Source organism: Coenobita brevimanus, chromosome 28 (assembly GCF_032717465.1).
Source record: "Coenobita brevimanus isolate Jiangsu-jjx chromosome 28, ASM3271746v2, whole genome shotgun sequence".
NCBI lineage: Eukaryota > Metazoa > Arthropoda > Malacostraca > Decapoda > Coenobitidae > Coenobita > Coenobita brevimanus.
The window spans coordinates 10,342,356-10,358,222 of record NC_136981.1 but is presented as its reverse complement, the minus strand read 5'-3'; the positions used below and the strand labels follow the sequence as shown (position 1 = coordinate 10,358,222).

The window sequence follows — 15,867 nt, the reverse complement described above, 5'->3', positions numbered from 1 at the left end:
CAGGACCTCATCCCACATCATCTTAAGTCTGTCACTTGGCTTTCTTCCCTCCATATACTACAGAACTGTTACCTTCCTCAGTCAGTTACCTTCCCCCCCCCTCCTCACAGCTTGACCAAACTATTTCAGTCTACTGGTTCACATCACTTCTCTAATACTTTTAATTCCAGTCTCTTATAGCACATTGTCTTCCTTTCACTGATATAATAATTCCTTTTTTTCCCACAGTTGGAGAGAATTCGTGAAAGAGGCGTGGGTGTAAATATGACACCCACACCCGCCCCAACGCCCCTGGAGAGTGGCGGGGGCAGTGGGGGCGGGGCAGGGGGTGGAGGGGCCATGGATGGGGTCGGAGGTGGCTTGGGGGGCCAGATGGGCACTATATCCCTTGGTGTCCTCATACAGTACATCAACCAGAGGACATACTCAGATCTACTCAACCTGGCAGAGATGTGAGTATAGTCTCTCTCTCTCTCTCTCCTTTTATATATGTTTGTCTGTATATCTATCTGTGTCTGTTTGTCTGTCTTTCTGTCTGTCTATCTATCTATCTGTGTCTGTCTGTCTATCAATCTGTGTCTGTCAGTCTGTCTGTCCATCTGTCCACCCTGCAGCAAGGGCCATACTGGTATGCATTTTCTGCTTGTATCTTTTGTATGTGTAAATGTATACTTTATACAAAAGTTTGTGATTGTACAATGTTTACTAAATAAAACTTTGATAGACTGACTGACTCTGCATCTGTTAGTTTGTTTATCTGTCGAGATTATGTACCCCATCCAGATGCCATAATTCTGGATAGGATCGCTGCAGCATTGAAATTTCATACAGCAAAGATGCCTAATGGTTTGGTTAAGGTGCTCCAACTGGAGAGTATTTAAATTCAATGGGTGGCTAGTTTAGAGGGCCATGTATGAGTCAGTGTTCTCATAAAGTACACTGGTTAGAGGATGTACTTGAATCGCCTCATCCTGAGGAGGTTTAAGTATAATACAGTATAGTATGGTATTAAACTTTTGTCATCACTTAGATTAGAAATGCAGTTATAAGTAAATAGAGTCAATCCAAAGTGAATTCACACATTGTTCCAAATCTTATTTATTTTTCCTGACACTTTCCAGCATTGAGTTGGATTTGACACTCAGTTTAACATCCAGGCCGTAGAAAACCTCAACTCCACTTTGGTTGACTTCAGTGTGGATTTCTCCTAAGAGGATGCATAGCATAATTTCAGTGAATGATTGAACTGATTGATACTACAATATGAGGACTGGTGGACCTGTTTTGTTTCTGGATCCCACTGGCTGCTTTAAGTGAGAAAGAGGGTTATTATGATGATGATGGATGCATAGACAGTCCTCATTATAAGTCACGGATATGTTCCAATATATTACATTACAACATTATCCCTACAACTGGTGCTGTAAATTGGGGGTACTAGCAAATCAGGTTCAAAGGCAGCAGTGGTACTGAAACAGACCCTTTTTGGTAATTTACTGTAGACTTAATTGCAGCAATGAGTCAGAGAAGTTATCTATAATTTGTTGTACTTTATGTTCATCTTTGTGTTTTCCTCCGACAGCTTACCACGTAAAAGTGACATGGAGAAGAAGGTAGACATTGTCCAGTATGCCCAACAAACCCGACAGCTTTATGTTCGCCTCTTGGCCCTCGTTAAATGGGCGGCCAGTGCATCCAAAGTTGACAAGTGCTGTGTGAGTAATCCTGACTGCTTTCATTTCCATTTTGCTATCACCAGACAATGTATTCAACATGAAAATTTATTGGAGAGACTGTCTTCTTGCCCTTGTCAGATGGGTGCCAAAGCATTCAAAGTTAACAAGAGCTGTGGGAGTGATCTTAGCTATCGTAGTTTCCCATGTTTCGCAGTATTTGGTACCCTTAAAAACCTGGTACAGTAATTTAATCTGCATAAATTTAAGTTGAACTTCTCATGGAGAAAATTGATTAGAGTTAGGTGGTTCCCAACTTCTGAATAATTTGTGCCCTATATTTTTCCAACTTTTGTGACACTGTTATGTGTATTAATGCAATATAGCAGTGAACCACAAAAAGTAAAGCAAATAAGATAAGATCAGTGCTGTTTGTCTATCTGTAGCCAGACATTTTAATCCAGTAGGGGGTGGTTGCAAACAAATTGCCTTCATGTTGCCCTGACCTCTGTCATTTGGCTGCACTCCCTCCAGCTCATTCCCCAATTGCTCATTATTCAGTATCTCTCCATTACATGCCTCCAGCTCGGCCTCAGTCTCCCCCATCCCGTCCCTCTCTCCACCGCATTCACAAACTCTCCACTAGTCAGTTTCTTATTCTCCATCCTCTCCTAATGCACAAAATATCATGTCCAAACAGTCTCAGAATGCAGTATTTCTGTTAATACCACCTATACTTCCCAAGTTTCACTATTGTGCATCATTACATTCCTAACACATGCTGCATACTAGGACTCCATAGCACAGAGAGAGAGCCCTCTCAGTGTCAGGAGAGGCAACAACTCTCTAAACTTCTTGCAGCCACTCCTTGCTCTTGCTATTGAGTTATTTCCAACCCCACCTGCACACATATCATGTCCCCCAAATAACAGAGCTTCTCACACTGAAGAGGCTCTTCAGCACAATTAATTTTTTCCTGCCCCTCTCATTCTTTTTGGTCTGCTTTATGTACCTCTCAAAGTCAGGATTGTTTTGCAACCTACCTCTAGTATCACTACATCTCTGATGCTCCCACCTATTACAGATACTTGACAAAATGGAGTTATTTCCCACACTCTTGTGGCAAGCTGCATATGACCATACTTCTGCTATGACAGTATCACCACCTGCATTAGAGATCATCAGTTTAGCATTGTCTGTGTTTATTCTTAAACCCATGTACCCACCTTACAATCTCTCCACATCCTAAATCTTTCCTCTTCTACCCTGTATTTCCATTGATTAAGTCCAAGTGGTAGGTGGGGGCATTCACCCTCCACTCACTCGATTTAAGCTAGTGCTGCTCTCGAGTGACTGCCCATTCCTCTCTTCCTTCCTTCTTTCCTTCCTTCCTCCTCTGTCTTTCTTTCCTTGATACTTTCTTCTTCATTCTTTCTAGGGTGATTCTACACTCAGTGACAAGCCAAGTGGTTTCCTGTACACAAGGAAACCATTGACAGCGCTGGGTGGTGACCATATAACCAGATTATAGCGCCTGGTGGTTTGCTGGATAATTAAGGCGCTCCAGACAGATTGAGCCTGTGCAGATTTATATCCAAGGGGTGGTTGGGGTTTATTGCCCATGTAATGCCACTCAGTGATGAGTGAGCCTGGTCACTCTCATCTTAAATGTCAGGACCAACTTGCCTAGCCCTAGGCTCCTATGCTCCTCATGGGGCAGCGCTGGGTTAGATGATGATGATGAAATCCAAGTCATCATGAAGCAACAGCTTCCCTGGGAGTCCAGTTTTGAAGTTGTATACATGAGAGAGCTTCAAGCACCATAATAAACAATAAGGAGGTTAAAATTGGCTCCTGATGGACACCAACATTCATGAAACATCCCTCACCCAGATTGCTGGTCACTCTCACCTGGGTACTAGCACCCACACACGTTACTATATTACGTATTACCAGGCTTTCTCATTGTTCACTGCCTCCCGGGGCACTCTGTTGAAAGTCTTCTCCAAGTTAGGAAAACAAAATACAGCTCTCTATCTTCCTATATATTTTTCCTGAGGCTATCAGGTAATGAAAATTGTGTCAGTGGTCCCTTTGCCTGAAATAAACCCGGGCTACATCTCATTCAGTATAATATGCCAAATTCATTAGTTGACTCCGAACTTACTAAGGGACAAAAAGACCAGTACCAATCCAGTGACAGTGGAGACCATCAATTGGGAAGGAGCTCACAAGAATGATGAATATTCTAAGGAGATTTAAGAGAGAAGTACTGTATGTAGAAGATGATGATGGTAAGTTGAATAGACAGATATACTGGACAGTGCAGAGACTGTGAGGTCCATGAATGTAAGTGGTTATAGGAATATCGTTGAGAGCTGCTGGGTTTGATATTCTTGTGTCTGAATTTATTAATTCATGTGTGTCAAAACAGTTCTTTCCTGTTACTAGTTGCAGTTTTATCTGCTTCTTTTTCAGCTTCATTATTCTTACTGGACACTGGAAACTGTATTTGGACTTTGTAAATGTTTCAGATGGCTCCTGACCCAAAGTTTGAACTACAATGCATTGACACTGACAGCATGTGATTGTATATGCATGCGAAACATGATTCGGAATCTTTATCATGTAGAATCTAAGAAATTACTGTACAGTGCTTCATTTAATCATTCATCTAATTGTCCTCTGAGCACAGTATTGTACTCTGCACCAGCCAGCTTGCCCTGAGATTCATCACAATCATCATCATCATCATCATCCTATGGTGCCCCTTGAGGAGCGTAGGAGCCCTGGGCCAGGCAAGATGGTCCTGACATTTAAGATGAGAGTGACCAGCCTCACTCATCCCTGAGTGGCATTACGTGAGCAATAAACCCCAACCATCCCTTGGATATAAATTTATGCAGGGTCAATCCAATTGAAGCACCTTATTTACCCACTAAATCACCAGGCGCCATAATTTGGCTATATGGTTACCACCCAGTATAGTAAATGATTTCCTGGTGTACAGGTAATCATTTGGCTTGCCACTCATTGTAGAGTCACCCATAGGCAGAAGGAAGAGGAAAGAATGAAGGAAAGAAAGACGGAAGAGGGAGTGTAAAGTCACCCGTAGGCAGAAGGATAAGGAAAGAGTGAAGGAAATAAAGACATCATAGGAAGGAAGGAAGGAAGGAAAAAAGAAAGGAAGAGAGGAAAGGGCCAACACCCAAGAGCAGCACTACATCAAGTGAGTGGATGGTGAGCACCCCCACCTACATGAGATTCATACCTTATTTTAATAGTTGCTTGTAATTGGCTAATGCAGAGTTCTGACTGTTCATAAAATGGTGATCTGTCACTTGATAGATTCATATTTATTTAGAATTTTCACACCTTCTTTCACTGCTCAGTTGTTGGCTGGGAGGGTACGGCTCTACATATACTGAGCTGGCTTGGAGTATAGGGTAAACTTGCCAATTAGCATGCACAAATCAGTGTTTTTTTTTTGCTTTAACAGTTCATCAGCAGAACTTAGTAAAGTCTAGGTTATTAGTTATAGGCTCAGTAAACAGTATTAAGGAATGTTTGTTCTTTAGCATGTAGAAGGGAAACCAAGATACATCCATGAATTTTTTGGGGGGGAATTTTTAAAACCTGGTGCCTGTTTTTTTTTTTTTTTCCTCCCCGAATAGCATGACCCCTTCTCCCAACAGCATGCATAGCCATTTAAATCCCCTTTGTATTTTAAATTTCATGGTGACCTACAAATATGTTACAAGCCTGTTTCTCATGACTTGTTTTGGTGTATAAAGTTTCTTTTGCAGAATGCTTTTGTAACATAGGTATTTTATATGATAGAGGAAAAAAAAAATTAAAGGTCTTGGCATTTAACCCTTGAAAGGTGGGCTACTTTCTCATGTAACATCCGGGAAAACATTCATAGATGGATCAGAACAGCTGAAAAAATATTGTAATGTTACTCGCTTCAAATTGCATGTGGTCCGGGTGGTGGTGAGAGGTGAGTGAGAAGAGTGTTATTGTGTCAAGGTCACTCTCAGTGGGTGGTGGCTGAGAGCAGGCGGGCAGAGAGTCTCGTTTTCTGTTCATATTTGTAACAACAGATTAAAAAATATTGGTTTTACATTATGTGCAATCTAAGACTACTGCACAGTTTTGTAGATGTCTGTGAGCATCGTGCTTTGAGGGTAAATGTCGAAAAGAGTAAAGCAGTGCTTATTGAGAGAGGTGACTCCCAGTGTGATGTTACAGTGAATGGGGAGAGACTGGAATTGGTGAGAGAGTTCAAATACCTAGGTATAGTGATAGAAAAGAGAGGAAAATGTGCAAAAGAAGTGGAAAGTAGAGTGACACACAGAAGGAAAATAGCTGGCGCTATGAAAGCCTTGATAAAAAAACAGAGGCTTGAGTGTTGCCCTGTGCGAGGCTTACATGAAGAAGTGTTAGTGCCAACTTTAACATATGGATGTGAGACTATGGTGTGGCATGAAAATGAAAATTCAGCAGTAATGTGCAGTGGAGATAGGCCTGCTGAGGAATGTATGTGGAGTACAGAGAGTGGATATTCATTTTCGTTTTCGTTTTTAAAGGCTCCAACATGCTTGCATGTGTCGGCCTTGGTCACCTAACGGTGGCTCTCCACGCTGCACAATCCATTGCAGCCTCCCTGTTCAGTCCCTTAACCCTGAGGTCACACTTAATGACCTCGTCCCATGTCTTTCTCGGTCTACCCCTCATAACCCCACCCCCAATATTAACACTTCTCACCTTCCTCTCCCAATTATCATCCCCCATCCTCTCCACATGTCCAAACCATCTCAATCTACCTCTTCTCATCACAACACCAATACACTCCAATCCCATCCTACCTCTCAACTCTTCCATCATAAACCCAGCCCCTCCAGGCCTTGGACGGAGGGACGCACAGCACATCCACCTAATCATTGTCATTTCTGTCTGTCTGAGCCGGCGAATATCTTCCTCCTTCTCTGCCCAGGTCTCACTACCATACAGCATTACACTCCTAACACATGCTGCATACAAAGACCCCTTAGCACATAGGGAGAGTCCTCTCAATGTCAGGAGAGGGAAGAGCTCCCTGAACTTCTTCCAACCACTTCTCACTCTAGCCACAGAGCTAGCTCCAGCCCCACCTCCAGCACACAACATGTCTCCCAAATAACAAAACTCTTCCACACACTCAAGAGATTCACCAGCAAGTTCAATCCTTTCACGTCTGACAATCTCCACCTGCTCGCCCCGACACGCCGTACACATAAAATCAGCATTATCTCGCAGTCTACCTCTGATACCACTACATCTCTTATGCACCCATTTATCACACACACCGCACAATATGGAATTACTTCCCACGCCCTTGTGGCAAACTGCACATGGCCACTCTCCGTCATCTTTGACAGGACCGCCACCAACCCTAGATATCATCACTTTTGTTGTATCTGCATTTACCCTTAAACCCTTGTGCCCCATACCATCTCTCCACTTCCTAAACCTTTCCTCCGCCTCCCTTTCGTTCTCTGCAATCAACATCAAATCATCAGCATACAACAACTCCCATGGGAGTCCGTTTCTAAAGTCACGTGAAAGGGCTTCAGGTACCATGATAAACAACATGGGACTCAAGACTGACCTCTGATGCACACCAACATTCACGGAAAACTCATCACTCAGATCACCATTCACTCTTACCTGGGTGTGAGCACCCACATACATAGCCATAACCACCCTAACCAGCCACTCCTCCAAGCCAAGCTTTCTCATTGCCCACTTCACCACCTCTCAAGGGACTGTCAAAGGCCTTTTCCAAATCAACAAAAACAAAATAAAGATCCCTTCTCCTACCAATATATTTTTCCTGAAGCTGTCGAACAATGAATATAGCATCAGTGGTCCCCCTACCTGGCGTAAACCCAAACTGCATCTCATCAGTATTCACTCTTTCTCTAATCATACCTTCTAAAACTCTCTCCATTACCTTCATTATCTGATCTAAAAGCTTTATACCTCAATAATTTCCTCTTTCCAGGGCATCACCCTTCCCTCTATACACATTTACAGTTACACTCTTCAGCCAATCATCTGGGACAACACACTCATAAATAATCCTATTTATCAGGTCAGTGACTAAACTCACCCCTATATCGCCTGAGGCCTTCAACATTTCGGCAGTCAACCTAGACACCTGCTGCCTTCCCCACCCTCATCCTGCCTATTGCCTCACTCACAGTAGCAGTATCAATCAAAGGCCAAGGGCACACATGGATCTGGTGACTCCAAACCTTCCCTGTCCCAGTCAAACTCCTCATTCAACAACCGGTTATAATGCTCTCTCCATGCATCTTTAATATCCTCACTGTTCACCACTACCCTTCCTTCATCATTCTTCACACACTGCTCACCTATAATATCCTGATTATCCCTCTTCACTTGACCTGCCACCCTAAATATCATATTTTTCCTTTCCCCATGATTTAGGTTATCAAGTAATAGTCTCTGTGACTCAGACTTTGCCCTGTATGCCTCTCTTCTAGCCCTACGCTTGGCAGCCAAATATTCCTCTTTGCTACCACCCTTCTTCCATTCCCGGAAAAGCCTTCTTTTCTCCTTAATGTGATTTGTGAAAGATGTGCAGTGAGGAAGTCTGTGGACGCCAGAATTGAAGGAGGGAGGAGGCAAAGTAGGCCAAGGAGAAGGTGGAGGAATATGGTGGATGAATGTGTGAGGAAGAGAGGTATGGAAGTAGGTAAGGGTAAGGGATTGACAAGAGACCAAGCTGGATGGATGAATATTGTGCGAAGTGCATAACTGAGGATTTGGCATCCCTTTTTAATGTGACAGCATTTGGATTGGCTCTGTCAGATAGGTATATGTGAAGCTACAGAACATGGTGATTTTCTTTCTTTTTTTTTTTTTTTTTTTTTTTGTGATTATCTGATGGAGTCAGGATTCTGTGGGCTTGAATGATGAGTGAATGGAAGTGTGGCCTATTACATTGGTCAGTCTTTGGCTGTCTGGGTGTTGCTATTCCCCACCCTGCCTTAGGTTGGGAAAGGAGGTCCAGATGCAGGGCTCTTGCTAACTGCCGATGGTTATGAGCCATTTGGCTCCTAAGGTTTCAGACTTACGAGCCAAATAAATTTTTAGTAGCCAAACTGACTATGAGCCGAAATATTTTACATGCAGTAAACATATTTATTTATTTACACATTTTGATGATTAGAATCATATAATGAGGTTTTAAACATTCACAATGGTGGCAAGGAAAGACTTGATTATCAATCACAACGTGCTTTTTTGTTCCTTTCAGTGAGGTTTACATAATTTGTAGTTTACTGGAGTGGATGTATTTTCTACTTGCCAAAAGGCGACTTGAATGTAAAATTTATTTGCCGAAAGGAAAAAGTACTTGCATTTGCGAGCTGTGGCTCGCCAAACAAGAGCCCTGAGATGATGATGATGATGACAGCCTAACCACTATCTTCCCAGTTCTGTCTGATGAAAAGTTCCACCTGGCAGAATTCAGTAAAAACCCAATCTCTGCTTGTGCGTATTTCAAATGGTTCAGTTTTTCCCATATACGTTCGTCAAACTGCGGGAAGATAGTTTCGTCTTATATTGTACAGTGTTCTGTGTCTTCATGGTGCGCTTTGAACACTACACATTATATGTACCAGTATATAAAATTTTTATCTTGTGTCTCTGCTGTTATAATTTACATGTGTAAGTAGTACATACAGTTGTTCATATTTCCACAGCTATTCACACTAGTATGTCTGACTGCATCTGTGGGAATGTGCAGATGTGAGAGGGATGCACTGTTGCCATGTCTTGGTAACTGGGTGGTCCCTTTTACGTGATTGGAGTTTACGTGATTGGAGTGGAGAGGTATACGAGAGAGAGGGGTGTGAGCTGGGAGAAGGGCAATGAAGTGGCAGGGGACAGGTTGACATGGAGGTGATTTGTTTGTGGCCACCCCTTATGGGAATAGGGTGTCTGGCAATAGATAAATAGATAGATAGATAGGTTATATAGTTTACTAGAATTGCTTCCTTGGCCTCTGTTAATAAAGAAAACAGTTGAATTAGTCTCTATAACCAGTTAGGACACACTGCCTAATGTAGCACGTGCACACACGTCCCAATTGGGTTACGTGTGCATCCTTTTGGGAGCAGATGTGTGTGCTGATTGGTGGCGTTGTACCCTAAATTGCTTTACCCAGAAACGGTTCAAAGGAGATTCACCACCATATATCAGGCAAATAGGGGTGAGACTGAAATAGTACTATCTGTGAGTTACAACCTTCTAGCACAGATCTGAAAAAGTACGTGCCAGTTGGTTGTTAGTGTCTACAGCATACCAATCAGGACACCCCCATCCCTCCCATTCCCATGAAGTATGGCAGGTCATTCAAACCTCATGCAGACAGTAGTTTCACACCTCCCTAGTCCACCTGAAATGAAGACAGGCAAAATAAGTCCTAAAAACATGCCCAGATTGAGGTTCACCCAGAACCATCATCCTTAGCTTTTCATAAGAAATAGCCGAAAACTGTTTTTTTGAGGATAAAAAAATCCAGTGCCAATACTATGAGAACTTACTTGTTGCATAGCATATTTGTGGGCACATAGCAGGATAGTTAAGGTTGGTTTTTAGCCTGAACTGAGTATTCAAACTATTGTATTCTTTTGTGGGTAGTTTGTTTTACCAAAAATGCATGGTAATAGGAGAGCTGCATCCGAATTGGCGAGTTTACCCTAGTACAGTACATTGCCTTAAGTATATTTTGTACTGTTAATCAACACTCTCCTGTATAATGAGATATGATAATTATCCATTTGCATAATTCCAGTACATAATTATATTGTGTATATTGTATTTTCAGCATATCATGGCACTCCTAGAGAAGCAGAACAGCCTGTTTACTGACACAGCAGATAAGCTTTATCATATGACCAAAGAGAGCCTGGTGAGAGCCCGCCTGCCTCACTTCCATATCCCCGCTGCTGTTGAGACACTCACTACTGGTTTGTATACAGTTTTATATGTACAGTAAACTCTCAGTTACCTGTTGTCGCAATATCCGGCACTGCTGGCTCAGCTCTATTAATGCAGTATCCGGCAAAATTATGCAATATCCTTTGCCGAAATGGGTTGTAACCAGAGTTTTTATGCAATATCCAGCATCGAGATATATCAGCTGGCTTGTTAATGGTAGCCAACCATCACTTTACTACTGTATTTTATCATTATTGTATTTTTTACCTAATTTTCATCTGTTACTCATGGGAAAGTTTTTGGGATAGAAAGTTGAGACATAATAACGCAGTATCTGGCTCACTGCCAAATACTGAGCTGATGGGGGGTACTATGCAATATCCGGCGTGTTGCAATACCTGGCGTAGCGCTTGGCTGAATAACACTGGATAATTGAGAGTTTACATATACTGATGTGTGTGTGTGTGTGTGTATATAAATATAATATATATATATATATTATTGTGTTTATATATATATATATATATATATATATATGTATATATATATATATATATATATATATATATATATATATATATATATATATATATATATATATATATATATATATATATATATATATATATATATATATATATATATATATATATATATATATATATATATATATATATATATATATATATATATATATATATATATATATATATATATATATATATATACAGTAACCCCTCCAATATCCGGATCAATAGAGCCATAGGCAGGTCCGGATAGTGGTCCTGTCCGGATATTGGGCCCCAGCTTATGGACTTGTACTTATGGACCCTAACTCTGAAAAACACCTATACAACTCCCTCTGGACATGCATTGCACCTATTTAAGACCCAAATCACACCAATAAGGGACATAAAAGACTGAAATAAATGCAAAAGAACCATAAAATGAGGTTTTAGAGGTGAGTTTATACAATATTAAACATTCTGGGTACTTACAAGTCCCTTGCTCTTGGACTGGTTTGAACCGCCAGTTTGCAGTCCACAGTTAATCCTCTGCACTCTAAATTCTAATTTCTTAACACTGCACAACACTGTAAATTCCCGTGTGTTCTAGTGGCAAGGTATTGCAGTTTATTCACTGTTTATTCACAAAAAACAAGCACCTGTGGCTTGCACTGTTATGAGTATCTGCTCTCCATCGGAGTTAAGCTGTGACTGTTGATGTTGGTGGGGTAACAGAGTTGCCAGATCGCAACAGCCACATTACCAATCTCCTCAACTTTCATTGTCAAATATAACTTTTCATTACCAAATTCGTAAAGCTAGCATATATTCTTCACTAATTATATATACAAGTGGAAATACATGTAATCACTCTCCTTATAACTAACACCATGTTGATTATTTTCACACTATGTAGGGTAGCAGATTAATCAGAGAGAGCAAACAATCCACCATCTCCATCCTGTGTATCCTCATACATGTGAAAAATCTATTTGGTAATGCATTATTCTAATTCATTACCAAACGAATTTTTCATTACCAAATTGGCCCACACTTGGTAATGAAAAATACCAAATGGCAACCTGACAGGGGAGGGGGGAGGGGGAGGAAGGAAGGGGTGAAGGGACCATGGTGTAACAGCTGTTTGGCGCCAGGCGGGAATTTCAAATTATGGGAGGGAAAAAAGTCAGATTTTTTTCGAATTTTTTGCGGTTTTTGGCCCATTTTGGGAATATTGGATCCCAGGACGATTATGTCCGGTTAGTGGGGATGTTCGGATATTGGGCGTTCGGATATTAGAGGGATTACTGTATATATATATATATATATATATATATATATATATATATATATATATATATACACACACACACACAGTATACAGAAAGCTCTTGATCTTCGATCGGTTTTGGGACTGAAAAAAAAAACAATCGAAATGCAATTTATCGAAGTGCGAATTGATAAACTTATAGATAAAAATATAAATGAGACCGGTGTGTTGCCGATAAACCTACATCAACTTTTATGTATACACTTAAACCCGCCCAAAATCTTAACACAGCCATAGATTTGCTTTTATTTAGTACATACAGGTATATACTTACTATTAGCAATAAAAGCAAGAAATACAGGCTGCACACACTTTAATATAGAAAGAATGAAACTCATGTGGTGAGTGTTGGGTTCTGAGACAATTCACCGTCAAGTCAATTCGCCGTCAAAACATGGACGATTCCCCGTCAGGACAATTCACACCCTGGACGATTCCCCGTCATTCTATAAATATTTGTCTGTCTATCTATCTATAGCCCGACACCCTAATCCCGCAAAGGGTGGCCGGAGACAAAATGCCTCCAAGTTGCTCTGTCACCCACCATTTGACCACCCTCCCCCCAACTCATCCCCCCCTCTCTCATATACCTCTCAACTCCATCCCTCCACCTCATCTTCGGTCAGCCCCTCCCTCCACCTCACCTACATACACCCTCTTAGTCAGTCTTTCATTCTCCATTCTCTCCGCATGTCCAAACTACCTCGTTGTATTTCTCTTAATCTTCTCAACCACGTCCACCCCACAACGTTCCTTCACTTCTTCATTCGTCAACCTGTCCCTCCATGTCACTCCACATGCTCCTCTCAGGTAACTCATTTCCACTGCTCTCACTCTTGACTTGTTCCCCTCTTGCAAGGTCCACGCCTCGTTTCCATATGTCAGGGTAGGGATCACAATACTATCATGCAGTGACTTCTTAACTTCCATACTCACCTCCCTATTTCTCATCACTGCTTTCAGTGAACCAATTACCTTCCTTCCCTGCTGTACTCTTTCATGCACTTCATCCCCCAAAGTTCCATCCTTACTCATTACACTACCCAAGTACTTGAATGCACTCACACTCTCCATATCCTCGCCATCCAACCTTATTGTATATTCTGTGACTTCATTCCTCTCAAACACCATAACTTTACTTTTGTTTATATTAACTTCCAGCTTCCTCCTCCTACACAGTGTCCCAAATTCATTCACCAAACCTTGCAACTCCCATTCATCTTCACTCAACAATACTGTATCATCAGCAAACGCAACACCGGGATCTTCCAAATCTCACCCTCATTCATTAGGGCCACCCTCACATCCACTGCCCTATCTTGCACCTCCTTTACAACCCCATCCATGTATATATTAAACAGCCATGGAGACATCACACAACCCTGTTTCAGTCCCACATTGAGAGCAAAGAACTCACTCAGCTCACCATCCACTTGCACCGTAGTCCTAGCTCCTTTGTACATACTCTTCACAGCACTCAACAATATCCCCTCCACTCCATATATTCTTAATACCTTCCACATACCTTGCCTATCTATTCTGTCATAGGCTTTCTCCATGTCCATGAAGGCAGCATACACTTTCTTTCCCTTCTTTAGATACTTCTCCACTAAACATCTTAGAACAAATATCTGATCTACACACCCTTTTCCCTCCCTAAATCCCCCTTGTTCTTCTCCAACTAACTCATCTGTCATATGTCTAACCCTATCAATGAGTATTCTACCATATATTTTACCAGTCACACTAAGAAGGCAAATACCCCTATGGTTACCACATACTTCTCTCTCTCCTTTTCCTTTGTATAAAGGAACAATTATACCTGATTTCCAGTCCTCTGGAACCCTTCCCTCTTCCCAAGCCAATCTACACAACTTCCATATCCACTCCACAACAATCTCACCCCCATACCTCAGCATTTCACCACACACTCCATCAATTCCTGGGGCCTTTCCCAACTTGATCATCTTCATTGCTTCCACTACTTCTGCCCTACTGATCTCTTCCTCCCTCCTCTCATCTCTTCTTCTCCCAGCCATTCCCCAACCACTTATACTCGCACTGCTCTCACTCTCTACATTCAACAAATTCTCAAAGTGCTCCTTCCATCGCCTCAATTTCTCTCTCTTCTCCACCAACAGTCTATTATTCCTATCTTTCACTCCCCTACTATTTCCCCTTTCACACTGCCTTACTTTCTTTACCTCCATCCAAAACAATTTCTTACTCTCCCTCCATTTCACTCTCAGATTCCTCCCAAACTCTTCATCCACTTTCTTCTTACTCTCCTTCACCAGTCTCTTCACCTCCCTTCTCCTGCTCACATATACCTCTCTCTTCTCTCTCTCATCTTCTCCCCTACCTCTACTTGCCTACCATTCACTATATGCCTTCTTCTTTTGTTCCACAGCTCGTTTCACCTCATGATTCCACCATGCTGTCCCTTGCACACCCTTGCATCTCCTCCTCACTCCACAAACCACCTCACACGCTGCGTCTATCTCTTCCATGAATGTCTTACATACGTCTTCCACATCTTCCATCTGCTCTAGCTCATACCTTCCCAATCTTTCTTCCACTATGCTCTTATACTCTGCAATTTTCTCACTGTCTTGCAAATTCTCCACTCTTCTCACAGGAGCTGTTTCCTCCTGTCTTCCCCTTCGTCTCCTCAACCATTTTCTTTGCAGCTTTACCTTGGCCATCACTAAGTGATGGTCTGAGACTCCATTCCCTCACCCTCTCCACACTCTTGCATCCAACACTTGTCTTCTCATTCGCTCATCCACACACACGTAGTCTATCATTGCCTTTCGTTCAACAAGTTCACCATCCATCCTCCTCATTATTCTCCATGTATACCGGTGGATCATCTTATGCCAAAAGTAGGTGTTGGCTATTGGCAACCCCTTACCAGCACAGATGTCCACCAAAGCACTACCATTCCCATCTACTTCAGCTGGCACACCCCACTGACCAACCACTCCATCCACTTGTACCTTCCCAACTTTGGCATTCATGTCTCCAATCAAAAGCACTCTCTCACTCCTCTCAGATTTGCCCATACATGCTTCTACTCTCGCCTAAAACTCATCTTTCACTCTTGCCACTCTGTCCTCTGTCGGAGCATACACACATACAATTGCCCACGCATGTATACCTACTTTCATCCTCACCCATACAGTCCTTGCACCCACTGTTCCATACTCTCATATATTCTCCTTCCACTTCTTGCCTATCATCAGACATACTCCCTCTCTTGCCCTCTCATTCTCATTAACTCTGCACCTATACCTAAACCATATTCCCGTTCTCTCACCCTTTCACCTTGCCATTTAGTTTC

At 41.9% G+C, this 15,867-nt stretch overlaps 1 protein-coding gene across 1 annotated transcript in view; it reads left to right on the top strand.

Annotated features, from left to right (window-relative positions):
- Positions 1-264: 264 nt before the first annotated feature.
- Positions 265-15,867, top strand: part of MED14 (mediator complex subunit 14) — a 68,999-nt gene continuing 53,396 nt past the window's right edge. The window contains exons 1-3 of the mRNA XM_080268609.1: positions 265-452; positions 1,583-1,715; positions 10,576-10,717. Of these exons, the coding sequence (XP_080124735.1) occupies positions 265-452; positions 1,583-1,715; positions 10,576-10,717 (463 nt within the window). The remainder of the gene's footprint in view (positions 453-1,582; positions 1,716-10,575; positions 10,718-15,867) is intronic.